Here is a 26,162-nt window from a genome sequence, read left to right on the forward strand (position 1 = left end):
TTTGTGTGTGTTGCTCAAGATTTCCAGCATCTGTAGAATCTCTTGTGTTTCTGAGTTCCTCTGAGTTCAGGGCAATGCAGAGAATATCCAGGACATCAAATACCCCGATTGCCTCCTGCCTGTGGTGCCCTTCCTCCTTTCCTTTTACCCAAGTCCACAGTCCTCTCCAATCATATTCCTTTTTCAGCCCTTTACTTCTTCAGCATATCACCTCCCGGCTTCTACCTTCATACCCCTCCCCCACCCACCCATCTTCCCCTCACCTGGTTTTACCTATCACTGGCCAGCTTGTGCTCCTTCCCCTCCTTCCGATTTTTAAATTTTGGCTTCTTCCCCCTTCCTTTCCAGTCTCGATGAAGGATCTACACTTGAAATCTCAACTGTTTATTTTCCTCTATAGACGCTGCCTGACCTGCTGAGTTCCTCCAGCATTTTGTGTGTGTTGCTCTGGATTTCCAGTACTGCAGAATCTCCTGTGTTTCTGATAGCTTCTGACAGCTTGTGACCCCAAAGGCCTCAGGTAATTTAAAAAACAATTATTGTCAAATGTTCTGAGGTACAGTGAAAATCTTGCCTTGTATATCATCCATAGAGATCACTTCATTACAACAGTGGATTGATTTCATGTACTGTGTAAATGTCTGTGCCACATACTGTATGTATAGCTGGTGTGCCCAAGACTTTTGCACAGTACTGTAGTCATATTATGTATGGCATTAAACCCAATTCTGCTATGGGTCACCCTCACTCCTGGCACTCCTTCTCTGCCACCTGTCCCATACCCCTGAAGTACGAGGGAACCCAATAACACAGACAGACAGACATACTTTATTGATCCCGAGGGAAATTGGGTTTCATTACAGCCGCACCAACCAAGAATAGTGAAGAAATATAGCAATATAAAACCACAAATAATTAAGTAATAATAAGTTAATCATGCCAAGTGGAAATAAGTCCAGGACCAGCCTATTGGCTCAGGGTGTCTGACACTCCGAGGGAGGAGTTGTAAAGTTTGATGGCCACGGGCAGGAATGACTTCCTATGACGCTCAGTGTTACATCTCGGTGGAATGAGTCTCTGGCTGAATGTACTCCTGTGCCTAACCAGTACATTATGGAGTGGATGGGAGTCATTGTCCAAGATGGCATGCAACTTGGACAGCATCCTCTTTTCAGACACCACCGTCAGAGAGACAATGCAGAACATAGTGTTACAGTTACAGAGAAACTGCAATGCAGCTGGACAGTGAGGTGCAAGGGCCATACCAAGGTAGATTGTGAGGGCAAGGATCTATCTGATATACTGAGGGACTATTCCATAGTCCTACTATAGTGAGATGGAAGCTGGTGATATTTGCTTTCAGGCTGATTAGGGGTGGGGAGGGGGAGGAAGAGAGAATGTTCAAGGTGGGTGGGGTCTTTGATTATGTTGGCTGCTGGAAACTCCAATGCCTTTGAACAGCAAATCCTACAAAAGGCAGCATGAAACACTATTGTTAGAAAGCAGCATCCATCCGCAAAGATCCTCACCACCCAGATCAGGCTGCCGTCAGGTAGAAGGTACAAGTAACTCAGGACTTGCACCACCAGATCCAAGAACTCTTCATCTCATTATCTCATGGTCTTGTTATTTACTGCAAATTATTTATATTTGCACAGTTTGTTGTCTTCTGTACTCTGGCTGATCTTTCATTGATCCTGTTATAGTTACTCTTCTATAAAGTTCCTGAGTAAGCCCACAGGAAAACGAATCTCAGGGTTGTATATGGTGACGTATATATTTTTGATAGTAAAATTTACTTTGAACTTTGCTTTACTGAGGCAGTGGGAAATATAGGCAGAGGCCACAGAAGGGAGGGCTAGTTTCCTCGATGTGTCCACCACTCTCTGCAGTTTCTTGCTGTCCTGAGCAGAGCAGTTGCAGCTTGATGCATCTGCATAGGATTGAATTGCATTGAATTGACTTTATAACTTACATCCCTCATATACACGAGGAGTAAAAATCTTTATGTTGCGTCTCCGTGTAAATGTGCAATGTGCAATTTATAGTAATTTATAATAAACAGTACGTACAACAGGATGGTTAATAGAAATACAATTGTGTCAGCATGAATGAAGCAGTCTGATGGCCTGGTGGAAGAAGCTGTCCCGGAGCCTGTTGGTTCTTTCTATGGTGCATTGACAAGAATTTGGACATGCCAAATGACCCAGTCTAATCAGAAACTGTTATCAGACTATTGAACACCCCCCCACCCCCGAGTACAAAATGGACTCTTGATCTCAATCTTCACTTTAAATATACCCAATGGCTTGGCCTTCACAGCAATGAGTTCCACACGTTCACCATCCTCTAGGTAGATGTCTAGAAAACTTGCAAATATGATGATGGGACAGTAAGAGCCAAGTTCTTGGGAAAGGGTGAACAGGTCAGGACTTTATTCCCTGCGACATAGGAGAACGAATGGAGATTTGATAGAGGTACTATCAAATTGAGGTACTATCAATAGAGGTACTATTTGATACTGTGCTGAAGTTTGAGGCATGTATATATAGCTAGGGTGCCTCTGGCTTTTAAACAGTACTGTGTTTATCAGTGTGGAGTTGATAGCGAGTCTGCAAACCTGGCAGGAGCAAAACACGTTGGGAGTGGCAAGGGTGGAGTGCCACAAGAGGGGTGTGGGACAGGGGGCAGAGAAGGAGTGCCAAGGGTGGGGGTAACGCAAGTGCAGACACACCCAGCCCTGAGACACCAGGCAAGGTCATTTGATTACAAACAATTGGTTTACTGATCATTACAGAATGTCTCTCTGATGCTTCCTGCTCCCTCCCCTCCCCCCTTCCCCTTTTCGCAACCATGATTCCCCTCTCCCTACCCCCTTCCCACTCTCAGTCCACATGAAGACCTGTATCAGAATCAGGTTCATCACCACTCACATATGTCATGAAATTTTTTATTTCTGTAGCTGCAGCAATGAAGTGCCAGACATAAAATTACTACAGTACTGTACTGTGCAAAGCTCTTAGGTACCCTAGCCATACATATGTGCCTAAGACTTTTGCACAGTACTTTTTATAAAATTATTAGGGGTATAGCTTGAGTGAACGCATGCAAGCATTTTCCTCTCAGATAAGACTAGAACTAGAGGTTATAGGTTAAGAGTGAAAAGTGAAATATTTAAGGGGAATCTGCGGGAAACTTCTCCACCGGGGGGAGGGGGGGGGGCGGGGTGTGAGTGTAAATGCGTGCTTAAAGACTAGGATGGTGTCACTGGGCCGAAAGGCCTCTTCCTGTGCTGAGAGACGAGTTCTGTCTGACTAATGCTACTCTATCCTGATGAAGGACCTTGGCCCAAATCATCAAATCTTTGTTCCTTTCCACTGATGCTGCCTGACTGGCTGAGTTCACCCAGCACTTTGCGTGTGTGTTACTCTAAATGCCCCGCTTCTAACTTGCCCTCAGCCGACACATCAGCCCCACTTCTGCGGCACAAGTGGATAGATCAGGATGAGTGGGGCGTGCTGACCGAGCTCAGCTCAGTTTGCCTGCAACCACCAACCCCCCCCGACTCTGTTGCGGGGAAACAGATCACATGCCAATTCCAATCCTCTGGAAGGTCATCGACAACACAGCATGTGATACCTCCACTCTAAACCTTGTAAGATTCCAAGGGGCTCCAACAGCAGAGCTTTGTGGTGTTTACAACTGGTTTTAGGCCTCTGCACAATAGTGATATTGTAATGCTGTATTATAAAACATGCTGTGAAGGAACAAAGAGAACTGCTACTAAAGAAAGTAGTCAGAAAAGAGTATGTCAGATCGGAATTGTTCACAATCATGTGCCGAGACTTCCACACACAGTCACACACTTGCAGATATAACATCACGAGTGAATCTGCAGATGCTGGAAATAAATAAAAACACAAAATGCTGGCAGAACTCAGCAGGCCAGACAGCATCTATGGGAGGAGGTAGTGACGACGGAAGGGTTTTGGCCCGAAACGTCATTACTACCTCCTCCCATAGATGCTGTCTGGCCTGCTGAGTTCTGCCAGCATTGTGTGTTTCGCAGATTTAACATGTTGGTTTTTTATTTATTTATTGAGATACAGCATAGAAAATCCTATCAAGCCATGCCGCCCAGCAACTAATCGCAGGGCAATTTACAATGACCAATTAACCTACCAACCAGTCGGTCTTTGCACTGTGAGAGGAAACTGGAGCACGTGGAGGAAACCCACACGGTCACGGGGAGAACGGACAAACTCCTTACAGACAGTGATGGGAATTGAACCTGGGTCGCTGGTACTGTAAAGTGTTGTGCTAACCACTATGCTACCGTGCTGCCCTACACGCATGCTCACAAGGAGATTTTATAAAGTATTGGTCAGACTGCACTTGGGGAATTGGCCCCATATCTAAAAATGGATCTGCCAGCTTTGGAGAGGGTCCAGAGAAGATTTAGGAGAATGGGAATGAAACAGTAAATGTATGAGGAGAATTTGATGGCTCTGGACCCGTACACACTGGAGTTTAAAAGAATGAGGGGAATATCATTGAAATCTCTCGAATATTGAATATAGAGTGGATGTGGAAAAGATGTTTCCTGCAGAAGGGGAGTCTAGGACTAAAGGGCACAGCCTCAGAATATAAGGATGTCTCTTTAGAATAAAGACGAGTAGGACTTTCTTTAGCCAGAGAGTGGTGAATATGTGGAATTTATTGCCAAGTCATTGGCTATGTTTAAAGCAGAGGTTGATAGGTTCTTGATTGGTCGGAGCGTCAAAGATTATAGGGAGAAGGCAAGAGACTGGGATTGAGAGGGATAATAAATTAGCCATAATGGTATGGTAGACCAGACTTGATCAGTCAAATAGCTTAATTCTGATCCTATGTCTTATTGCCTTATGGTCAAGCACATATAAAAGCAGACACCCACACCTGTACCTGCATTTATCAATGTTTACAAACACACACACACCCTTCAACAAAGATGGCCGATTAAGCCATTCAACCAAACACAAGGCATAAGATCTCAGCTACATTCAGTCTGAGTTAAAAATAATTCATCCACCCCATGGTGGCAATGTTACAGCTCTACAAAATTCTGGTTAGACCACTTGGAGTATTGTGTTCAGTTCTGGTCGCCTCTTTATAGGAAGGACACGGAAGCTTTAGAGAGGATGCAGAGGAGATTTGCAGGATGCTGCCTGGATTAGGGAGCAAATCTTATGAGGACAGGTTGAGAGAGTTAGGGTTTTTCTCTTTGGAGCGAAGGAGGAGGTGACCTAATAGAGGTGTAGAAGATGATAAAAGGCATAGATCGAGTGGACAGCCAGAGACTTTTTCCCAGGGAGGAAATGGCACATATGAAGGGAGCATAACTTTAAGGTGTTTGGAGCAAAGTTTAACAGGGGAAGTCAGAGGTAAGTTTTTTTTACACAGGAAGTGATGCGTGCATGGAACACACTGCCAGGGGCAGTGGTAGAGGCAGATACATTAGGGACATTTAAGAGACTCGTAGGTAGGCACATGAATGAAAGAAAAATGTAGAAGGGAAAGGTTAAATTGATCTTAGAGTAGGTTAAAGGTTAGCACAACATTGTGGGCTGAGGGGCACGTGCCAATCTGTACTGTCCTATGCTCCATGGTGAGTCCTTTTTAAGTTGCCCACTATCTTTCGCTCTCAATCTTCCTCCCTCCCATCTTCCTCAACTGAAGGAAAGTTGGTTGCTCATTGAGGATCAATGCTTTAAGTGCCATCTGTTCCCAACATCAGGCTATGGAGAAGATTTTCCTATAGTAGGTGAATCTGGGACCAGAAGGCACAGCCTCAGAATACAAGGATATCCCTTTAGAACAGAGATGAGGAGAAATTTCTTTAGCCAGAGGGTGGTGAATCTTGGAATTCATCTCCACTGATGGTTCTGGAGGCCAAATCATTGGGTGGATTTAAAGCAGAGGTTGACGGTTCTTGATTAATAAGGCAGGAGAAGGGGGTTGAGTGGGATAGTAAAACAGGCATGATAAGATGTGGAGCAGATATGATGGGCTGAGTGGCTAATTCTGCTCTTTTGCCTTACAGCCTATTGAAGGAAACACCAAGATTTTGGCTACTGAGGTGGTTACTCTGATCTGATGAAAGCCGACCAATAACAGATGAAATCAAGAAATCCTGCAGATGCTGGAAACTTTGAGCAACACAAACACACACACACACACACACACACACACGCGCACACACACACACGCGCACAGACACACACACACACACACGCGCACACACACACGCGCGCACACACACACGCACGCGCACACGCACACGCACACGCACACGCACACGCACACACACACACACACACACACACACACACACACACACACACACACATACAACTGGAGGAACTCAGCAAGTCAGGCACATTCATGAAGGTGAACAAACGGACAATGTTTCAGGCCAAGTTTCTTCATTGGGACTGTCAACAGGTCCTAATGAAGGGTCTCGGCTGTTTGTAAGGAGTATTGTACATTTTCCCTATGACTGTGTGGGTTTCCTCTGGGTGCTCTGGTTACCTCCCATAATCTAGTTAGTAGGTTAATTGTTTATTGAAAATTGTTCTGTGATTAGGCTAGGGTTAAATCGGGGATGGTTGGGCAGCTTGAAGAGCCGGAAGGGCCTAATCTGTGGTGTATTCAATAAAAAAAAAGTGTTGACTGTTTTCTACCCCTCTGCAGATGCTGCCTGGCCTGTTAAGTTCCTCCAGAATTTTGTGTGTGTGTGTTGTTCAATAAAGTGTGAACTAAGGAGCTCCACGCAACTCTGGCACTTGAAGAAAACTTTGCTGCTTGAATTACAGGGCCCTCTTCACCTCTTTCCATGATCAAACCAACTAAAGGAGCAACAAGCGGACACCACTGGCAGGGCGCACAAGACTTCAAATGTGAATTCTATTAATTGGGGCTCAGAGCAGAGGTTAGGCTGATGCATTGAAGTTCTGCCATATGCACCATGTTTTAGATTAGCATCTTAAACATTATTAACCGCACATTACAGAGACACTAAAGAGAAGTTCACTGTCTATTTATAACTCTGAATGATAGAATACACCAGGATTGCTGTGTATTAAGCTGCATCAATACATTGTAAAAGTCCCCAATGTATTTCACTACATCTTGAACTCTAGGTGACTGATCACCTCAATAACATACTTCCTGCAAGCTTTGCCTTGTTTACCACAGTGTAACCTCCAATATGCATTAAAATATTTTTAATTCATTGCTAATCCGCAATTTTCCTTTTTTTTAACCATTTGCAACTCACTTCTACTTTCCACTTGGAAACGAAATATTTGCTCTTTTTCACCAAACCTGCAGAGTTATTGAACACGACAGCATAGAAACAGGCCTTTTGGCCCATCTAGTCCATGCCAAACTATTATTCTACCTAGTTCAATCGACCTGTTCCCAGACTATAGTCCTTTGTACTGCTCTCATCCACATAGCTACACAAATTTCTCTTAAATGTTGAAATTGAACCCTCATCCACCACTTCCACTGGGAGTTTATTTGACACTCTCACCGCCCTCTGAGTGAAGAAGTTTCCCCTCATGTTTCCCTTAAACATTTCACCTTTCACCCTTAACCCATGACCTCTAGTTCTAGTCTCACCCAACTTCAGTGGAAAAAGCCTGCTTGCATTTACCTTGTAAATACCACTCATCAATTTATATACCTCTATCAAATCTCCCCTTATTCCCCTACGCTCTAGGAAAATAAAGTCCTAACCATTGAACCTTTCCCAATAACTCCGGTCCTCAAGTCCTGGCACCAACCCTGTAAATTTTCTCCATACTCTTACAACTTTATTGATATCTCTCCTGCAGGTAGGTGCCCAAAACTGCACACAGTACTGCAAACAAGAGAAAATCTGGAGATGCTGGAAATCCAAGCAACACGCACAAAATGCCGGAGGAACTCAGTAGGCCAGGCCGCATCTGTGGAAAAAAGGACGGTCGACGTTTCGGGCCGAGACCCTTCGGCAGAGCTGGAGAAAATCCTGTTTTTGTTCTCCAGTCCTGCTGAAGGGTCTCGGCCCAAAACGTCGACTGTACCTTTTTTCCATAGATGCAGCCTGGCCTGCTGAGTTCCTCCAGCATTGTGTGAGTGTCACAGTACTCCAAAATAGGCTTCAGCAACATCTAATACAACTTCAATGCAACATCCCAACTTCTGTACTCAATGTTATGTTTTGTAACTCCAAAACATAAAGCTAATCAAAATAAAACCAAGGGAGTCTGGCTGTGAGTCTAACTTTGTTTTTACTTTAAGCGAGGCGCGAATGTATAACATGGTGGCGTGTTGGCATGTGGCATTTATGTATTTCTACAGAAACCCGTAATGCATTACGTAAACAACAAAGAATGCTTAATCAAACAATATATTTACAATATTACTCAAATATTACTGAAAAATTTAACACCCAACACTCAACACATTGATTTATTACCAATGTTTCAAAAGCTCTCTTTACGACTTTAACTACCTGTGACACCACTTTCAATGAATTGTGGATCTCTGGAAATTATTATAAATACAAATCCAGGTGGAAATTCAAAGCAGAACCCAAGAATAAAGGGCAGCTGTGGTCCAAGCATGTTTGGCTTGTTTATATCCGTCCTGGTACTAGATTCGTTTTTGTTGGCTTCAGGCCATTAATTTTGACTGGTTGAAGTTTCTGATGTTTAGTCAGTAACTGTAATAATGCACAGACATCTGGAAGCCATATAAAATGATATACACAAGAGATCCTAAGGGCACTGGAAATCCAGAGTAACACACACACAAAATGCTCGAGGAACTCAGCAGGTCAGGCAGCATCTACGGAGAGGAATAAAGAGTCGACCTTTCGGGCCAAAACCCTTCATCTGAAGTGTTAACACATCAGATAAGATGTTTTATCAAGTAAATACCATTCAGATAAAAAGATCTGTTACATATCTGGGCATTAAGATAGCAAAGGATGAAGCAATGCATATAGGAATAGGATAAGCAAATTTAATTAGGATTATTTGCTCATTGTTAGGCCTGGTCAAGCTGACTGTGTGCATGTTGATTGCACAACTTTTTTACACAGTAATAATAACAGTAATTATAATGTGTCATTTCTTCAATAATGCACAAGTGATGTCATTTCTTCTGTTAATTAGAGAGGTTTATTAGAACCACACATTCTCTGCGTGTGTACAGAAGTGAGATTGATTGGCTGCATGATAACAACCTTGCACTCAGTCAGTAAGACCAAGGAATTGATTGTGGACTTCAGGAAGGGAAAGTTGGGAGATCACACACTAGTCCTCGTTAAGGCGTCAGTCGGGGAAAGGGTGAGCAGCTTCACGTTCCTGGGTGTCAGCATCTCAAAGGATCTATCCAGGGCACATCACAATGTTGCATTTATGAAGAAGTCACACCATGCCAGAGGCTCTTCTTCATAAGGAGTTTGAAGAGATGCGTTATGTTAGCAAAGCCTCTAGCAGGTTTGTACAGATATATCGTGGGGAGTATTCGGACTTGTTTGCATCACCAGCTGGTATGTAGGGACCAATGCACAGAATCAGAAAAAACTGCAGAGAATTGTAGACTCAAGCCAGCTCTGTCACAGTTATCGAGGGCATCTTCAAACGGTGGTGACTCAACAAGTCACCACCCATCAAGGTCCCTCACCATCTGGTACATGGCCTATGCAGGTTACTGCAATCGTGGGGGTGGTACAGGAACCTGAAGACACACATTCAGTGTTTTCAGAACAAAATTTTTCCCTCAGAACAGTGCACGAACCCATAAACTACCTTGTTATTTAACTTTTACACTATGCAACTTCTAGCAATTTTACTTCTTGTCTTGGACAGTATTGCTGTCACAAAAATACAAATTTCTCGACATATGTCAGTGATAATCTACCTGATTCTGACAGCAGCTGAGAGAATGCACTATGCTTACCTTTTTAATGGGAAGTGGTGGTGGCTTGGAAAGTGTCCGGCTCTTTGTGATCTGCCCGATGCCAATGTTCTGTTCATCTTGGTAGGTCTTTATTGTGGAGCTATGGACCATTGTCAGGTGCGGTGTTAGGTTATTGGACATACAATGACAGATGTACTGGAGAAAGAAAAACAACAAAGGTAATTTTCGCCGGTGTCTCACTAAATTATATCACAGTCAAAGTGCCTTTGCTCCTTACCTCTCTCAATCGATACAACTTAGAGCTCAAGGAAAGTACACGAGCATCTTTACTTTCTTTGGAAGATAAGGAGGCTTGGTATGCCACTGAACACCCTAACAAACTTCTACAGATATGTAGGGAGCCACGATACTGTAGCAGTTAGCGCAATGCCATTACAGCTCAGGGTGTTGGAGCATGGAGTTCAGAGTTCAATTAATCCACTATCCGTAAGGAGTTTGTACATTCTCCCTGTGACTGTGTGGGTTTCCTCCGGGTGCATCAGTTTCTTCCCGCAGTTCAAAGATGTACTGGTCAGTAGGTTAATTGCTCTTTGTAAATTGTTTTGTGGTTAGGCAAGTGTTAAATAGGTGGGTTGCTAGGCAGCATTGCTCATTGAGATTGGGTTGCTCATTGAGCCAGAGGAGCCTGTTCTGCGCTGTATTTCTAAATAAACAAAAACAGTAAATAGATGTACCGTCTAAAATATCCAGACTGTTGGCATCATGGTCTCGTACGACAATCTAAATGTGCAGGAACGTGAGAAGCTGCAGAGAGTAGTGGACTCAACTTAATACATCACGGGCACATCGCTCCTCACCATGGTAGTGTCGATAGGAGACACTTCATCAAAGACCTCAACCTTCCGGCCCAAACCATCTTCACACAGCTCTCACCGGACAGCAGTACAAAGGCCAAAAACTACCAGGTTCAACAACAAGTACTTCGCTTCAAACATCTGAACCTTGAATCAGCTGGCACAACCCTAATCAGTGCAGCAACACTATGGCCAGAGTGATCACTTTGCACTAAAATATATTGTTTTTCCCCTTCTAATTGTACTCTTTCTTGTAAAAATTGTGTGTAAGTTATCTTCAATTTACATTGTGAATGCAGCCACAAGTAGATTTTTCATTACGCCTGTGCAAATGACTGAAGAATCGACTATGACAAATAAGAAACACCAGTCATGGTAAGAGTTGAAATAAAATGCTGTAAATACTCAGCAGGTCAGGCAGCAACTGTGAAGAGAAGAACAATTAACGTCCTAAGCCAAAATAAAAAATATTTCATTGGTGCTTAGCCTGAAACATTAACCCTGCTTCTTCCTCCACAGATGGCAGTCTCTCCTGTCAAAGACTCTCAACAGTATCCCTTTTCTCTTTGAGGCTGGTAGTACGTGCTTTCAGGTTTTTGTATCTCCAGTCTGTTGTGAGAGGGGAGAAGAGAGAATGTCTGGGCTGGGAAGGGTCTTTTGGGTTTGTTAGCAGCTTTACCGAGGCCTCGAGAAGTGCAGACAGAATCTATGGAGGGGAGGCTGGTTTCCACGATGTACTGAGCTGTGTACACAACTCTCTGCAGTTTCTTGCAGAAGGAAAACCTACAGTGGGAGAGTGCTGGTGGTGAAAGGAATCAACGTTTAGGGCAATCAATTCCGTTTGTAGACCTCCTTACATAGTCATCTTAGACTTGGTCAGGGTGACAGCAATTCATACAAAATGCTGGAGGAACTCAATAGGTCAGGCAGCATCTGTGGAAATGAATAAACAGTTGGTGTTTTGGGCCGAGACTCTTCATCAGGACACAAGAAGGAGGAATCTCCTTCGCTTTCTCCCATAGTCCACTCTCATCTCCAACCAGATTCCTATCAGGTCTCAGCCCAAAACATTGACTGTTTATTCCTCTCCACAGATGCTGTCTAACCTGCTGAGTTCCTCCAGCATTTTGCACGTGTTACTCTGGTCTTCCAGCAGCTGCAGAATCACTTGTGTTTACGACAACATTTCCTTGCATCTAAGTCATCACCTGTTTGTGCCAGCTCCATCATAGCTTTCATTTAGTTAAATATTCATCATTCCAATTCAGATATCTGGAGCCTAATTAGATGGTAAGGGAGAGAGGAACAGGGCTGCTTGTCCTCTCTAAGCATGCTATGTTGACACTGGAATGTGTGGGGACACTTGTGGGCTGCCCAGCACACCTGAGTGCGTTGGTTGTTAACACAAATGATGCATTTCACCATACGTTTCAACGTATATGCGATAAATAAAACCGGAATCTGTGACAAATGTGAGATTTATTGCTAAAATGATAACAACGGGCCTCAAATCGGTGATCTTCCCGCTACTACGCGCAGGTTTGCAGATGGCGAAGGACGGTTGTCTGCCAACGTTAAACACTAATTGGCTGCCGGTTATATTCAACGTTCATTTCCACTGTGAAGGTGAGTGTCAGCTGCGGCCAACGCCGGGGATCGCTGGAAACCAGTCTCTTCCCCACAACCTCCTGAGTCCAGGTATTTGCTGAACAACCCCACTGCAATAAAACCCAGATAATCCTCTCTCTTATGATTAGCAAGTCATGATGGTTCAGCTGGGAAAGTCATTGGCTGCAGTCTACCATCATTGCATGACTCGTATGTGTCCAGGACAAAGATGCAGGCAGAAAAAATCATGGCGGACGCTACCCACCCTGCAAACTGACTGCTCCAAAAGCTCCCCTCTGGGAAGTGCTGTAGGGCTAATAAAACTAAAAACCTTCATGCCATCTTAAAAGTTTCTTCCCTTGGACAGTGAATCTGGTCAACCATTCTAGTTAACCCCCACAGCCCCCTCTATCTATTACCCCGTCACTGCACTGTAAACCACTTTTTACAACGCAGCTTACATTGTAAATATGTGATGGTATTTATGTATTTATGCACATTTTATCCGTACTTCTAACACGTGGATTTCCTCCAGTTTCCTCCCATATCCCAAAGACATACGAGTTAGTAGGTTAATTGATCACAGGGGTGTAATTGGGCAGCAGGGCCAGCTATCATGATGTATCTCGAAATAAAAACAGAGCACATGCCAGCAATTCAGGAAAACGTAAACACCACACAGACTCAAACCTTACCTTAAATCGACCAAGTGGGTAGTTGCCGTAGATATACTCCTCTGTCCCATTGACCTGTAAAGTGTAATCTTCTGGGTCTTCGAATGATTTGTGCCGGAAAACAGTTGCTTTTTTCTTCATGGCCAGCTTCATCAGAAGAGCAGGAGGTGATTGGGAGGATATCTGGAAGCTGAAGCTCTCCTGGTGTCAAACAAGAGAAAAAAAAATCACAAGATGAAATCCAGGTGCAAGATTTGAAAACTCTTTACCCAGGGAAATTGGCAGAACGTTCTCCTACAGGGAATGGTTGAGGCGATCGGCCTGGATGGATACCAGGGAAGACAGGTGAAAGGGTGAGGGAGAGTGGGAATGGTGGATAGGGTGGGTTGTAGAATAGGAGGCATTACCACAGCATTGGTTAAACAGGTTAGACAAACTGCTTTAATATTATAGATTTAGGTGAAGAATATAGCTCACCATGGACTGTGTACAAGGACAAGTATTAAGCTCGATGGTTACTCCGAGGGAACAGTTTTATATAAACAAAGAATTTACTACCTAAAAAGTTCAGATGGTGAGATTTCTCCATCAAATCCACATGTTCCTGCTATAATAATTAAATTGTTGAATTGCTAAAATGTGAAAATGTGTGTTAGCTGATCATTGGGGTGCTACTGGAATGTGGTGGTCAGTGCGACGCTATTACAGCTCGGGGCTTCGGAGTGCGGAGGTCAACTCTGATGTTATCGGTAAGGGGTCTGTATGACCTCCCCACAGAATGCATGGGCTATCACCAGGCAGTCCGGTTTCCTCCCACAGTCCAAAGACGTATAAGTAGGTTTATTCCGCGATCATGAAGGGAAGTCATTCCGCGATCATGCTAGGGTTAAATTGGGGGTTGCTGGGTCGTGGGGTTCGAAGGGTGGGATGGCCCTATTCCGCGCTGCATCTCTAAAATAAATGGAGAAGTTGCTGAGGCTGCAGTTGGAATATTGTGTGGTCCATTCGGTCCCCTGCTCTGGGAAAGATTGCAGATTTTGTCCCTCCAAGCCGCACACTATTCTGACTTGAAAATGTATTGTACTTCTTTCATTGTCCAACAAGGCGGCATGACAGCGAGGCGGTTAGCACAATCGCGTTACAGTGCCAGCGGCCACCACCTGCGCTTCGAGTCCTGCCACTGTCTGCAATACGTTCTCCCCGTCACCCCGTTGAGATTCCTCCAGGCGCTCCAGTTTCCTCCCACACTCCAAAGATGTACGGTTAGTGTTAACGAGTTGTGGGCTGCCAGCACAATCCTGGGACCGTCGGCTTTAAAAATATTTAAATAATTCCAACGAGCAAGCTTCTGCTACACTCTGGGACAGAGAAACCCAAAGGTTCTCTGTGAGAAGATCCCACTTCATTCTGTTGGTGCCGGAAGTATGTTACATCACTGTCAGCAGATCTCACCATTTAAAGTATCCAGTGTGGGGACAGAGTCAAAAAGCACAACAGTGAGATGGTTGGAACAGATACTGTACCCAGTTATAGCTACACAGGTTTCTTGTAGGTGACGATAATTTGGCAGATCCATTATTGAACTGCACCAAGTCCATATATGTTTCATCAGCTGAACTCTCCCCAGGCTACTGTCAGCTCTGGGTTAAGCTCTCGTTGAGGAAGGATAAATGTCACACATCAAAGAGAGTGATGACGTCTTAATTTAGAATTTTCAAAACCGAAATGGCAAACAGGTTAATTAAAGTACCTCTGTTCGCTTAAAACAAATCTGTCAAGGAATTTTCCTGAGGCCTCTCTTGTGGATCTAACATGTGATAGATTGAAGACTGAGTGAGACATTAAGGTTTTCCCTTTGAATGTCAAGAGCTGTAGTGGTTAAAGGGTTAAAATCTCAGCACATTACTTTTGCTAACTATTAGTTTTCGTAATCCTCCCCCGTGGCTTCATGAAATTTCTGACTGCATTGGAAACTATTTCAAAATCGGTGGCCGTCTAGACCTGCTCCCAGACGGCCACTCAGTGCTGGGACAAGGCAAGGCCCTCCTGAAAAGTCTGCATTGAGAGAGACAGGGTTGTAGAAGTTCCACCTCAATTCCTGTCTGGGCTGATTTCTAATCTAGTTCCCTTCAGCGCAAGAGTACTGAAGTGATCCATCGCTAGACCAGAGAGCTGGGTTGGAGGACATTAGATGTGAAATGGTATGGTTAACACAGAACATAAAACAGCACACGCCCTTCGGCTCACAATGCTGCACTGACCTTTTAACCTCCTTTATATTCAATTTAACCCCTTCCTCCTTCCAGTTTTCTTTCATCCACGTGCCTATCTAAGAGTCTTGTAAATGTCCCAAATGTATCTGCTTCTACCACCACTCCTGACAGTATGTTCCACCCTCCCACCACTCTCTCTGTTAACAAATACTCTGATATCCCCTACACTTTTCTCCAATCACCTTAAAATCATGCCCCTGGTATTAGCCATTTCCACCATGGGTAAAAGGCACTGGTTGTTAACTCTATGTCTCTTTTCATCTTATACACCTCTATCAAGTCACCTCTCACCTTCCTTCACTCCAGAGAGAAAAGCCCTAACTCGCTCAACCAAAATTTGTACCTGCCAATCTTTTGAGATTCATGTAGTTGAACCCCCCAGGTCCCCATGAATTCACCCTATCTGTGCGACTCATGACCTTATGTACCTCACCCCTCACAGTCTCTGCTCCAAGGAATAAAATCCTGTCCTATCATACCCCTCCCTGTAACTCCTTTCCTGCACTCTTCCCAGTTTATTACCATCATTCCCAGAGAAGGGTGATCAGAACTGTACGCAATATTCCAAGTGTGGCCTCACCAACATCTTGTGCAGACACACCACGATCTCCGAACTTGTCTCAATGCTCTAATTGATGACTGACTGTTCTACAATGTGGAATCCAACTTCTAGGTTTTGGTATCAAATTCTCAATTAACCTCGATGTCACCCCATTATTGGAAAGATATCCAGACTTTAGAATCAGAGTCAGGTTTAATATCACTGGCATATATCATGAAATTTGTTAACTTTTCAGCAGGAGCACAATTAAATAAATGAAAAATAAATATAGAGGGGGAAAAAAACTGAGATACAGTAAGTATGTATACTGTATGTCTATTAAATAGTTAAGTTAAAATAAGTTGTGCAAAATAAAAGTAGTGAGGTAGTGTTCATGGGTTCAATATCCATGTAGGAATCAGATGGCAGAGGGGAAGAAGCTGTTCCTGAATCACTGAGTGTGTGTCTTCAGGCTCCTGTACCTCCTTCCTGATGTTAACAGTATGAAGAGGGCATGTCCTAAGTGGTGGGGATCCTTAATGATGGATGCTACCTTCCTAACGTGCTGCTCCTTGAAGATGTCTTGGATACTACAAAGGCTAGTACCCACGATGGAGCTGACTAACTTTACAAGTTCCTGCAACTTACTTCGGTCTTGTGCAGTGGCCCCCACCCAATACCAGGTGGTAAGCAGCCAGACAGAATGCTCTCCATGGTATATTTGTAGACGGGGTGCAGACCAGGTTTAGCAGGAGGTTGCCTGGATTTGAGGGCCTGTGCTATAATGAGAGGTTGGACAAAACTGGGTTGCTTTCCCTGGAGCGGTGGTAGTTGAGGGGAGATCTGATGGAGGTTTATGAGGTTAGTTATTTATTGAGATACTTTATTATTTATTATTTGAGATACTTTAATATTTATTGAAAAGGCACCTCCGGCCCTTCGAGCCGCGCTGCCCAACAATTCCCGATTTAACCCCAGCCTAATCACGGGACAATTTACAATGACCAATTAACTTAACAACTGGTATATCTTTGAAGTATTAGGAAACTGGAGCACCCAGAGGAAACCCATGCGATCAGAGGGGAGAACATACAAATTCCTTACAGGCAGCGATGGAATGAGAGGCATAGAAAGAGTAGATGGGCAATATGTTATTTCCCTGTGTTGACATGTGTAATACCAGAGGGCAAGCATTTAAGCTGCGAGGGGGTAATTTCAAAGGGGATGTGAGGGGCAATTGTTTTACACAGTGTGGTGGCTGCCAGGGGTGGAGATAGAGGCAGATACATTAGAGGCTTTTCAGAGAGATGTAGATAGGCACATGAATGTGAGGAGAATGGAAGGATATCATTGTGTAGTCAGAAGAGAGTAGTTTAGTTAGCTATTCAATTACCAATTTAATTGGTTCGGCACAACATTATGGGCTGAAGGGCCTGTGTTTCTGTGCTGAACTGTTCTATGCTCTAACCCACATTTTAATAGTTCAGCAATTCAACAATTTAATTATTGCACCAGGAACACATGGAGTTGATGGAGAAATCTCACCGACTAAACTTTTTAATTCATAAAATCTTCAATTATATAAAAGTTTCTTCAAGTCTGCAGGAGCCGATTGTAATCTGGGAGGAGTCCATTTGGCCCAGTGGCCCAGTGATGGCTCTTGGTCAGAACAGTATCCAGGGCTTTCATTGTTAATATATTGTCTGTTTAAAGTTGTAATTGCCCAGGGCACATTGTAAGCCTCCTGAGATAATTGACAGAGGTCTGAATTAACCAGAGCAGCAAAGTTTTTACAAATCTAACAAATTTGACTGTGGAAATTAAAATAAAGTTGAGGTTCAGATGGACACTCACCTCATTGGACTGAAACTTGACGTTAATGACAATGTTCCGAATGTTCTGCTTTAGCGTGCAGCCGTTATTCACTACTTCAGGGACCGGCTCCAAATCCCGCGGGAAGTTGTACTCCATCCACTCTTGCCAGGATCGGCGCTGCCGCTCCCCGGCTTTCTCCTCACAAAACTGGCGCATGCTCCCACGGAACTCGTTCACCTCGGAATCAGGCACACTGTCAAACTCGTGCAGGCCTGAAAAAGAAGGCAGAGACTTTGTCGTTGTTTGGAAGTGAATAAACCAGGTGTCTGTCTGGTTGCATCACGGACTGATATGGAAACACCAATGCCCAAGAAAGGAAGGGAGACACATCTGTACATGACATATATAAGCTATTTTATGTATTGATATTTATTGTGTTTTTTTATTATTGTTTTCTTTACCCTATTGTGTTTTTTTTGTGCTGCATCGGATCCGGAGTAAAAATTATTTTGTCCTCCTTTACACTTGTATACTGGAAATGACATTAAACAATCTGGAATTATAACCCCCTTCACATTTCATCAACAATCTTGGAAGACACTTTTTTTGTATTCTCAGTGATATCTGTGACCCAACATCAAATCAAACAAATCGAGGTCCCTTTCCTTTACTGACTTATGGAACCAACTTTGTAATCTGTTCACTGGAATGTTTCTCATGGGCTCCCTACTCTGTACGGCAATGTCAACGCATTGTCGAAACCAGGTGCAAACCAACGACTTCCATTCTGGCAGCCAAACCGCAACTGCATTTCTTGCATCCGAGAGCAGAAATCCTCGCACTTATTCCGGGAAGCTGCTCAAGAACATTCCTTATGATTTTGTGTCGCAATAGTGAACTACAAGCAACAATTCCCCTTCCAGTAACAGATGATTCACAGGCAAAACTTTCCTTCTACAACGTTTAGGGAGTTCTTCAGAGGGAAGATACATTCCCGGGACAAGATCTACAAATCCAACTTCAATCCAACACAACACAAAGTATTTTCCATCTTTATCTTCCCTCATCATTGAAAATGAATAAAATGAGTGATAAGGGCGATGGCATGGAATGGTGAATAGCCTGCAAAATTCAATTGGTTTGAGGGCACAGCCTCAGAATTTCTCAGGCTTAGATTTTTAGGTTGTAGGGATTTATTTTTGGGGATAGCGCAGAACGTTATGGGTCATTTTAGGGGCAGAGACTAGGAGCAGTAAATGACCAGGCCTCTCTCTCCAGACGGAGGGCTGGTAATCTCTGAGTTTGGCGAGGCAATGGATTGAGGGCCTGAGGCCAGATAAATAAATAAATAGTTAACAAGGAGGAGGAGGAGATTCCATTCAATCCTTGAGCCTGTTCTATAATTCAAGAATATTGTGGCTGATAGGTGTAGCAACTAGCCATACCCACCTGGTTATACCTGCAGTTAGCCTAAATCCATCAATGTCACATTGAGTCATAGAATAGTACAGCACAGCAGCAGGCCTTTTGGCCCATCTAGTCCATGCTGAACCATGAAAAATGCCAAGTCCCATCAACCTGCCCCGGGACCATGGCCCTCCATACATCTATCATCCGTGTACATACACAAACTTCTCTTATATATTGAAATCGAGCTTGCATCCACCACTTGTGCAAGCAGCTCACTCCACACTCTCACCACCGTCTGAGGGAAGAAGGTGCCCTTCATTTTCCCCTTAAACTTTTCACCTTTCACCCTTAACCCACGACCTCTGATTGTAGTCCCACCCAAACTCGGTGGAAAAAGCCTGCTTGCATTTACCCTATCTATACCCCTCATCATTTTGTATACCTCTATCAAATCTACTCTCAATCTTCTACATTCCAAGGAATAAAGTCCTAACCTATTCAATCGTTCCTTATAACTCAAGTCTTCTGGACCCAGCAACATCCTTGTAAATTTTCTCTGTATTCTTTCAACCTTACTTATATCTTTCCTGTAAGTAGGTGACCAAAACTGTACACAATACTCAAAATTAAGGCCCACCCATGCCTTATACAGCTTCAGCTTAACATCCCATCTCCTGTACTCAATGCCAAGCAAGAGAAAACCTGCAGATGCTGACAATCCAAGCAACACGCACAAAATGCTGGAGGAACTCAGCAGGTCAGGCAGCATCTATGGAAAAGAGTACAGTCAAAGTTACAGGCTGAGAAAGTAAAGAAGTAAAGTGAAGTAAAGAGCTGGGAAGTTGATTGGTGACAGAGACGCAGGACCGGAGAATGGGGAATTTGATAGGAGAGGACAGAAGGCCCTGGAAGAAAGAAAAGGGGGAGGAACACTGGAGGGAGGGGATCAGAAGTTAAGGAGATAAGGTGAGAGAAGGAAATGGAAATGGGGAATAGTGAAGTGGGGGCATTACAGGAAGTTCAAGAATACTTTGATTTGTGAAGGCATTAACAACCAATCCACAACAGTTCGTCTCCATGAATTCCATTCTTTGTGTAGACATATTTTCCAACCTCATTTACAAAAATCTCTAATTCCTGCTCTCTCTTCTAGTGTTAGAGGTATAGAGGATTACAGCAGGGAAACAGGCTCTTTGACCCAACAGGTCCAGACTAACCTATTTACACTAATCCTTGTGTCACACAAAGGTGTATGGCAGCATAGCAGTTAGCATAACGCTTTACAGTGTCAGTATTTAGGGTTCAATTCCCACCACTGCCCATACAGAGTTTGTATGTTCTCCCGGTGACAGCGTGCATTTCTTCCAGGTGCTCCGATTCCCTACCACATTCCAAAGATGTCCAAGTTAGGGTCAGTGAGTTGTGGGCATGCTACGTTGGCACCAGGAGCGCTGGTGTCTCTTGCAGGCTGCCCCCAGCGCATCCTCGGACTGTGTTGTTGCAAACGACACATTTGACATGTTTCGATGCATATGTCGACAAATACAGCGAATCTTTAGTTCTGTACTTCCCTCACATTCCTATGAACACCACTGACCCATGGTGACTTACAGTGGCCGATTAACCCACTTGATTCTGTGACATGGGAAGAAACCGAAACATGCCGGGGAAACCACAGGGAGTATGTGCAAACTCCACACGGACAGTGCCTGTGGTAAGGATTGAACCCCGTTTTCAGACACTGAGAGGCTCTACCCACTGAGCCACTCTTCCACCCTCTTTCTCTCCCTCTACCCCCAAGATTCCAATACCTGTGGCTCTGCTCCGCGGATCTTACCTTTGCCGATCAGAAGGCTGATCTGGGAGTTAATGAGCTTTTCTGCGCGGTCTCCTTCGCGGGCTACAAGCTTCAAGATGGGGAGAAACGGCCGGACGTCGCAGAGCCGCCTACGCTCATCCTCCAACTCCTCCTGCTCGGCTGTGAGGTTTATGCATGTGAAGACGTAGGCGTCGGGCTCATTCAAAGTGTGGAAAAGCGGCTGATGCTGGGCCTGCTGCCAAAGCAACTGCAGATGGAGGAGGCAACATGTTATTCCCGTCCTCGCTGTCTGAGACACATCGCGACAGGACACAGAACAGAATGGTGACCAAACCCTATTTATTTATTTAGCGATACAGGCAGGAACAGACCCTTCTGGTCCAATGAACTGTGCTGCCCAGCAACCCGCCTATTTAACCTGAGCCTAATCACAGTACAAACTAACCTAATAACCCGTACATCTTTGGACTGTGGGAGAAAAGCAGAGCATCTGGAGGAAACCCACTCAGTCACGGGAAAAACGTACAAACGGGCACGGGGTTGATTCCTGGGATGGCGGGACTGTCATGTGTTAAAAGATTGGAGCGACTGGGCTTGTATACACTGGAATTTAGAAGGATGAGAGGGGATCTGATTGAAACATTTAAGATTATTAAGGGATTGGACACGCTAGAGACAGGAAACATGTTCCCAGTGTTGGGGGAGTCCAGAACCAGAGACCACAGTTTAAGAATAAGGGGTAGGCCATTTAGAACTGAGTTGAGGAAAAACTTTTTCACCCAGAGAGTTGTGGATCTATGGAATGCTCTGCCTCAGAAGGCAGTGGAGGCCAATTCTCTGGATGCATTCAAGAAAGAGTTAGATAGAGCTCTTAAAGATAGCGGAGTCAAGGGATATGGGGAGAAGGCAGGAATGGGGATTGTGGATGATCAGCCATGATCACATTGGATGGTGGTGCTGGCTCGAAGGGTTGAATGGTCTACTCCTGCACCTATTGTTTATTGTCTAAACTCGTTGCAACTCCAGTCTCCAATACACTGCTCTGGGCTAACAGCTGCGCCTCTGTGGCGCCCACGTCTGTGCCAAGCACCACAAACTAAATCTCATCTGCCTGAACATTACCCCGATCCCTCCATATTCACTTGGCTCATGCAAGCACGACAGAAAGCATTCTGTCCGGATGCATCACTGCTTAGTGCAGCAATTGCTCCGCACGTGACCGCGAGACTCCGCGGGGAGCTGTGGTCACAGCGCAGCACGTCAGGAAAGCCAGCCTCTCTTCTATGGACTCTGTCTATACATCTCACTACCTTGGTAAAGCGATCAGCATAATCACAGACCCCAGCCGACGCAGACAGTCTCTTTTCTCCCCTCTCCCATCGGGCAGAAGACACCAAACCCTGGTAGCATGTACCACGAGGCTCAAGGACAGCTTCTATCCTGCTGTTATCAGACTCTTCAAGGGACCTCTTTGACAAGATGGATTCTTGACTTCCCAATCTGCCTCATTATGATCTTACACTTTATCATTTAACTACACTGCACTTCATTTCAGTAGATTTTACAATTTATTCTGCATTGTTATTGTTTCACCTTATTCTGCCTCAACGCTCTGTGTAATGATTTGATCTGCATGAACAGTATGTAAGCTGCTGGCATTGCAACAATGATTAGACTTCAAACCTATTTCTTTGACCAAGGAACACTTTAGGACGTTTGAAACCCTTCAGCATTTAACACTGGATTGTGTTCCTCAGAAGGGAAGGTTAGAAGAGGTTGCAGGGTTTCTGGGAAGTAAGTTAAGGTGGCAGGATAGAGATAGGTCTCTACCAAAGGAGGTGTAAGGTGCTCAATCCCTCCGCTAGTCTGCAGGTCACCCTTGGGGAATGTGTAGGACCTGCTTAGCCCCCCGATCAGGGTCACATGAAGCCATGGGAGCAGGTGGTGGATGGTCATATGAGTAGCCGGCGCACATCACAAGTCCTGGTTATGTGACCACTGACACCAGGCAGACAATCTCTGAAGAGTATAGATAATGGCTGGGGTTACACTGTCCAGAAGCAGGCAATGGCAAACCACTTCTGTAGAATGATTTGCTAAGAACAATCCCAATCAAGACCATGATCATCCACGTCTTACTACATGGGCCATAATAATGATGATGATAACATTAGACTGAGTTCCTTAGAGAGGGAGGACAGGAGAGTTTGCAGGGCTTCTGGGAAGTAATTTAAATGGACAAATTTCAATGCAGCCGAGGAAAAATTTTAAAAAAGTAATTTTTCAATGCAGAGCCACATCTGCTGCCTCCTCAGAGAAAGTATAGATTGTTAGAAATGAACATTAATAAAGACGAAAAGACATAGCAGCAGAATTAGGCCATTCAGCCCATCAAGTCTGTACTGCCAGACATCATGTAAATGGTAATATGTGCACAGGGAACTCAAAGGTGGCTGTAATGGGCTTCAAATTAAACCTCGGGGGGATAATGGTTGTGTTGAAAGCTTCAATCTGTCCTTTACCTCATTACAAAACAATACCTTGTGCAATTAATACATTAGCTCTCTGATGGAATATTAGAATTTCTGTTGCATTTACAGGTATTGAGTATGCAATCCTTCCTCTATACTATTGCAGAGGAAGTTCCATACAAGTAGTTTATTCGGTGGTGAAGCAACGATTGTACATATTATGTAATGATGAACTTAATGCCCTGTAGACCTCTTGACTCAGAAAATTACAGCAATTACTTTCCAATTGAACAACAGGCTTACAGCGTCTTCAATTGGGAAGATCTACACAATTAGCCTCAGCGATCCTGTTCCTGCTCCCAAACCCCACTCTATGTCTAGATTGATGCAACCAGTTGCAAGTTACGACTTCAATAAACTATCTTTCTGATCAACTGCATCTCATCTGCCCAGTCTCTACAGCTCTGAAAAAAATTGTTTTCAGACACGTGGCTAATTTCCTTTTCAATCTGCTACTGACACACACACACACACTGCCTATAGATGATGGAAAGGCTTTGGGCTGTCAAGAGGGTGAGTCACTGCCCGGAGGTTACCCAGCCTCTGAACTGCTCTTGTAGACAGAGTAATGACGTGGCTGGTCCAGACGAGTTTTTGGTTAAGGGTGACACTTCAGAAAGTCATGGTGGGAGAACACAGTGACAATGATGCTGGTGAGTATTTTTCACTTTATATAACATGCACAAAAGGCTCGAGGAAATCAGCAGATCAGGCTGAACTGATGCTGGCTGGCCTGATTTAATGTTACAGCCCAGTCCATCGCAGGTAAAGGCCTTCCCACTACTGAGCACATCTACATGGAGTGTTGCCACAAGAAAGCAGCATCCATCATCGAGGCACCCCCACCATGCAGGCTATGCTTCCTTCTTGCTGCCATCAGGAAGAAGGAACGGGAGCCTTAGATCCCACACCACCATGTTCAGGAACAGCTAATACCCTTCAACCATCAGGCTCCTGAACCGGCGTGGATAACTTCATTCACCTCCACACTGAACTGGTTCCACAACCTATAAACTCACTTCCAAGGTCTCTACAACTCACCTTCTCAGTATTATTTATTTACTTATTTTTGTATTTGGACAGTTTGTCTTCTTTCTCACACTGGCTGCTTGTCTGTCTTTGTGTGTAGTTTTTCACTGATTCTATTGTATTTCTTTGTTCTACTGTGAATGCCTGCAAGAAAATTATTCTCAGGTGGTATAGACTGTATGTACTTTGATAATAAATTTTCTTTGAGCTTTTTTTGATTTCCTCCACTATTTTGTGTATGCTGCTCAAATTTTCCAGCATCCACAGAATCTCTTGTGCTCAAATTTTTGGAAACAGAGGTTTCGGGAGTGGCCGTGGCATCTCGGCTAATCCCATCTGCATAGCCAATGTGACAATGTTTTTCCCACCTTTTAAATCAGGTATCCTCTGGAACGTCCAAGAGGACCACAAAGTTGTCTTTGGGTTTGGAGGCTTGGGTGTCTCAATGACCCGGAGAGCTACATTGGCTGGAGTCAGGGCTCTATGTTTTGGTTCTTGATAAGGTCACCCATGCTAAACAGGTCAAAGGGTAGAGGCCAGACTAAGAGTGGACCACCGGTCCTCCAGGTTCTGGGTTCAGCTCAGGGCTTTCAACCCTGACTGGTAAATAAAATTGTTATGGAAGCAGCAATGAAGAATCCTACATCTGAGTGTGATGGTTTTCCTGTGACTCCACCTTGGACTTACGTGACTGATAGTATTGACAACCGAGTGACTGACATGATGATGGAAGCCCTGAACACCATCAGAGATGGAGGACCTTCATTGCTGGCCTGAACGCCAGCAGCCTCATAGGCAGTAGGTAGGTTGGATCTCCTGGAAATTGATTCACTTTTTATCAGCTCAAGACCTTTCCAACATCTACAAGGTGCAAGTCCGGAACGTGCTAGAATATACTTGCCTGGAAGTGAGCAGCTCTAACTACTTCAAAAAGTTCAACAGCACTCAGGACAAGGCTTGACCAGTGCTCCCTGCACCATTCTAAAAATTCATTCCCACCACTACAGCTCACTGTTCTAACAAAATACACTGCGTTACTTGACCAGGATACTCTGATCTCACTCTACAAATCTGAACTTCTATCCTCAGAGGGACAAGGATCAAGGTAAATATATGTCACCATATACAACCCTGAGATCTGATTTCTCGCGGGCATCCTCAATAAATCTATAGCATAATAACCATGACAGAATCAATGAAAGAGCGCAACAACTTGGGCGTTCAACCAGAGTGTGGAAGACAACAAGCTGTGCAAATACAAAAAGAGGAAACAATAAATAAATAGGCAATAAATATTGAGAACATGAGATGAAGAGACCTTGAAAGTTTGTAGGGTCATTTCAATGATGGGGCAAGTGAAGTTGAGTGAAAGTATCCCCTTTGGTTCATGGGAATACCACTACCTCCCCGTATCTCTGCTAATCAGACAAAATGCTTTTCCACTGCCAACTCCCTCCTCAGGAGTGAAGCTGGAAGGTGCTGAAACTCTTAACGTACAGCAGCATCAGCGGTGAGAGAGACAGAGGTGCGTCCTTCTTCCATTCTGCTGACTCAGTTTCTCTCTCTCTCTCTGGCTGCTGCTTAACCTGCTGAGCAGTTCCAACATATTCTCATTTGGTTTTTTTTCTCTGAGGAACCACAAGGTTCATGTTAG

General features: G+C 44.2%; 1 protein-coding gene across 8 annotated transcripts in view; it reads right to left on the reverse strand.

The window, feature by feature from the left end:
* Positions 1-26,162, reverse strand: part of pik3cd (phosphatidylinositol-4,5-bisphosphate 3-kinase, catalytic subunit delta) — a 250,545-nt gene that overhangs the window by 58,599 nt on the left and 165,784 nt on the right. For all 8 annotated transcript variants that reach the window (XM_073032256.1, XM_073032257.1, XM_073032250.1 and 5 more), the window contains 4 exons: positions 20,967-21,195; positions 17,759-17,991; positions 13,112-13,291; positions 9,994-10,149 (listed from right to left, as the gene is read on the reverse strand). In XM_073032256.1, the coding sequence (XP_072888357.1) occupies positions 9,994-10,149; positions 13,112-13,291; positions 17,759-17,991; positions 20,967-21,195 (798 nt within the window). The remainder of the gene's footprint in view (positions 1-9,993; positions 10,150-13,111; positions 13,292-17,758; positions 17,992-20,966; positions 21,196-26,162) is intronic.

The sequence above is a fragment of the Hemitrygon akajei genome, chromosome 29 (assembly GCF_048418815.1).
Source record: "Hemitrygon akajei chromosome 29, sHemAka1.3, whole genome shotgun sequence".
In the NCBI taxonomy this organism is placed as follows: Eukaryota; Metazoa; Chordata; class Chondrichthyes; order Myliobatiformes; family Dasyatidae; genus Hemitrygon; species Hemitrygon akajei.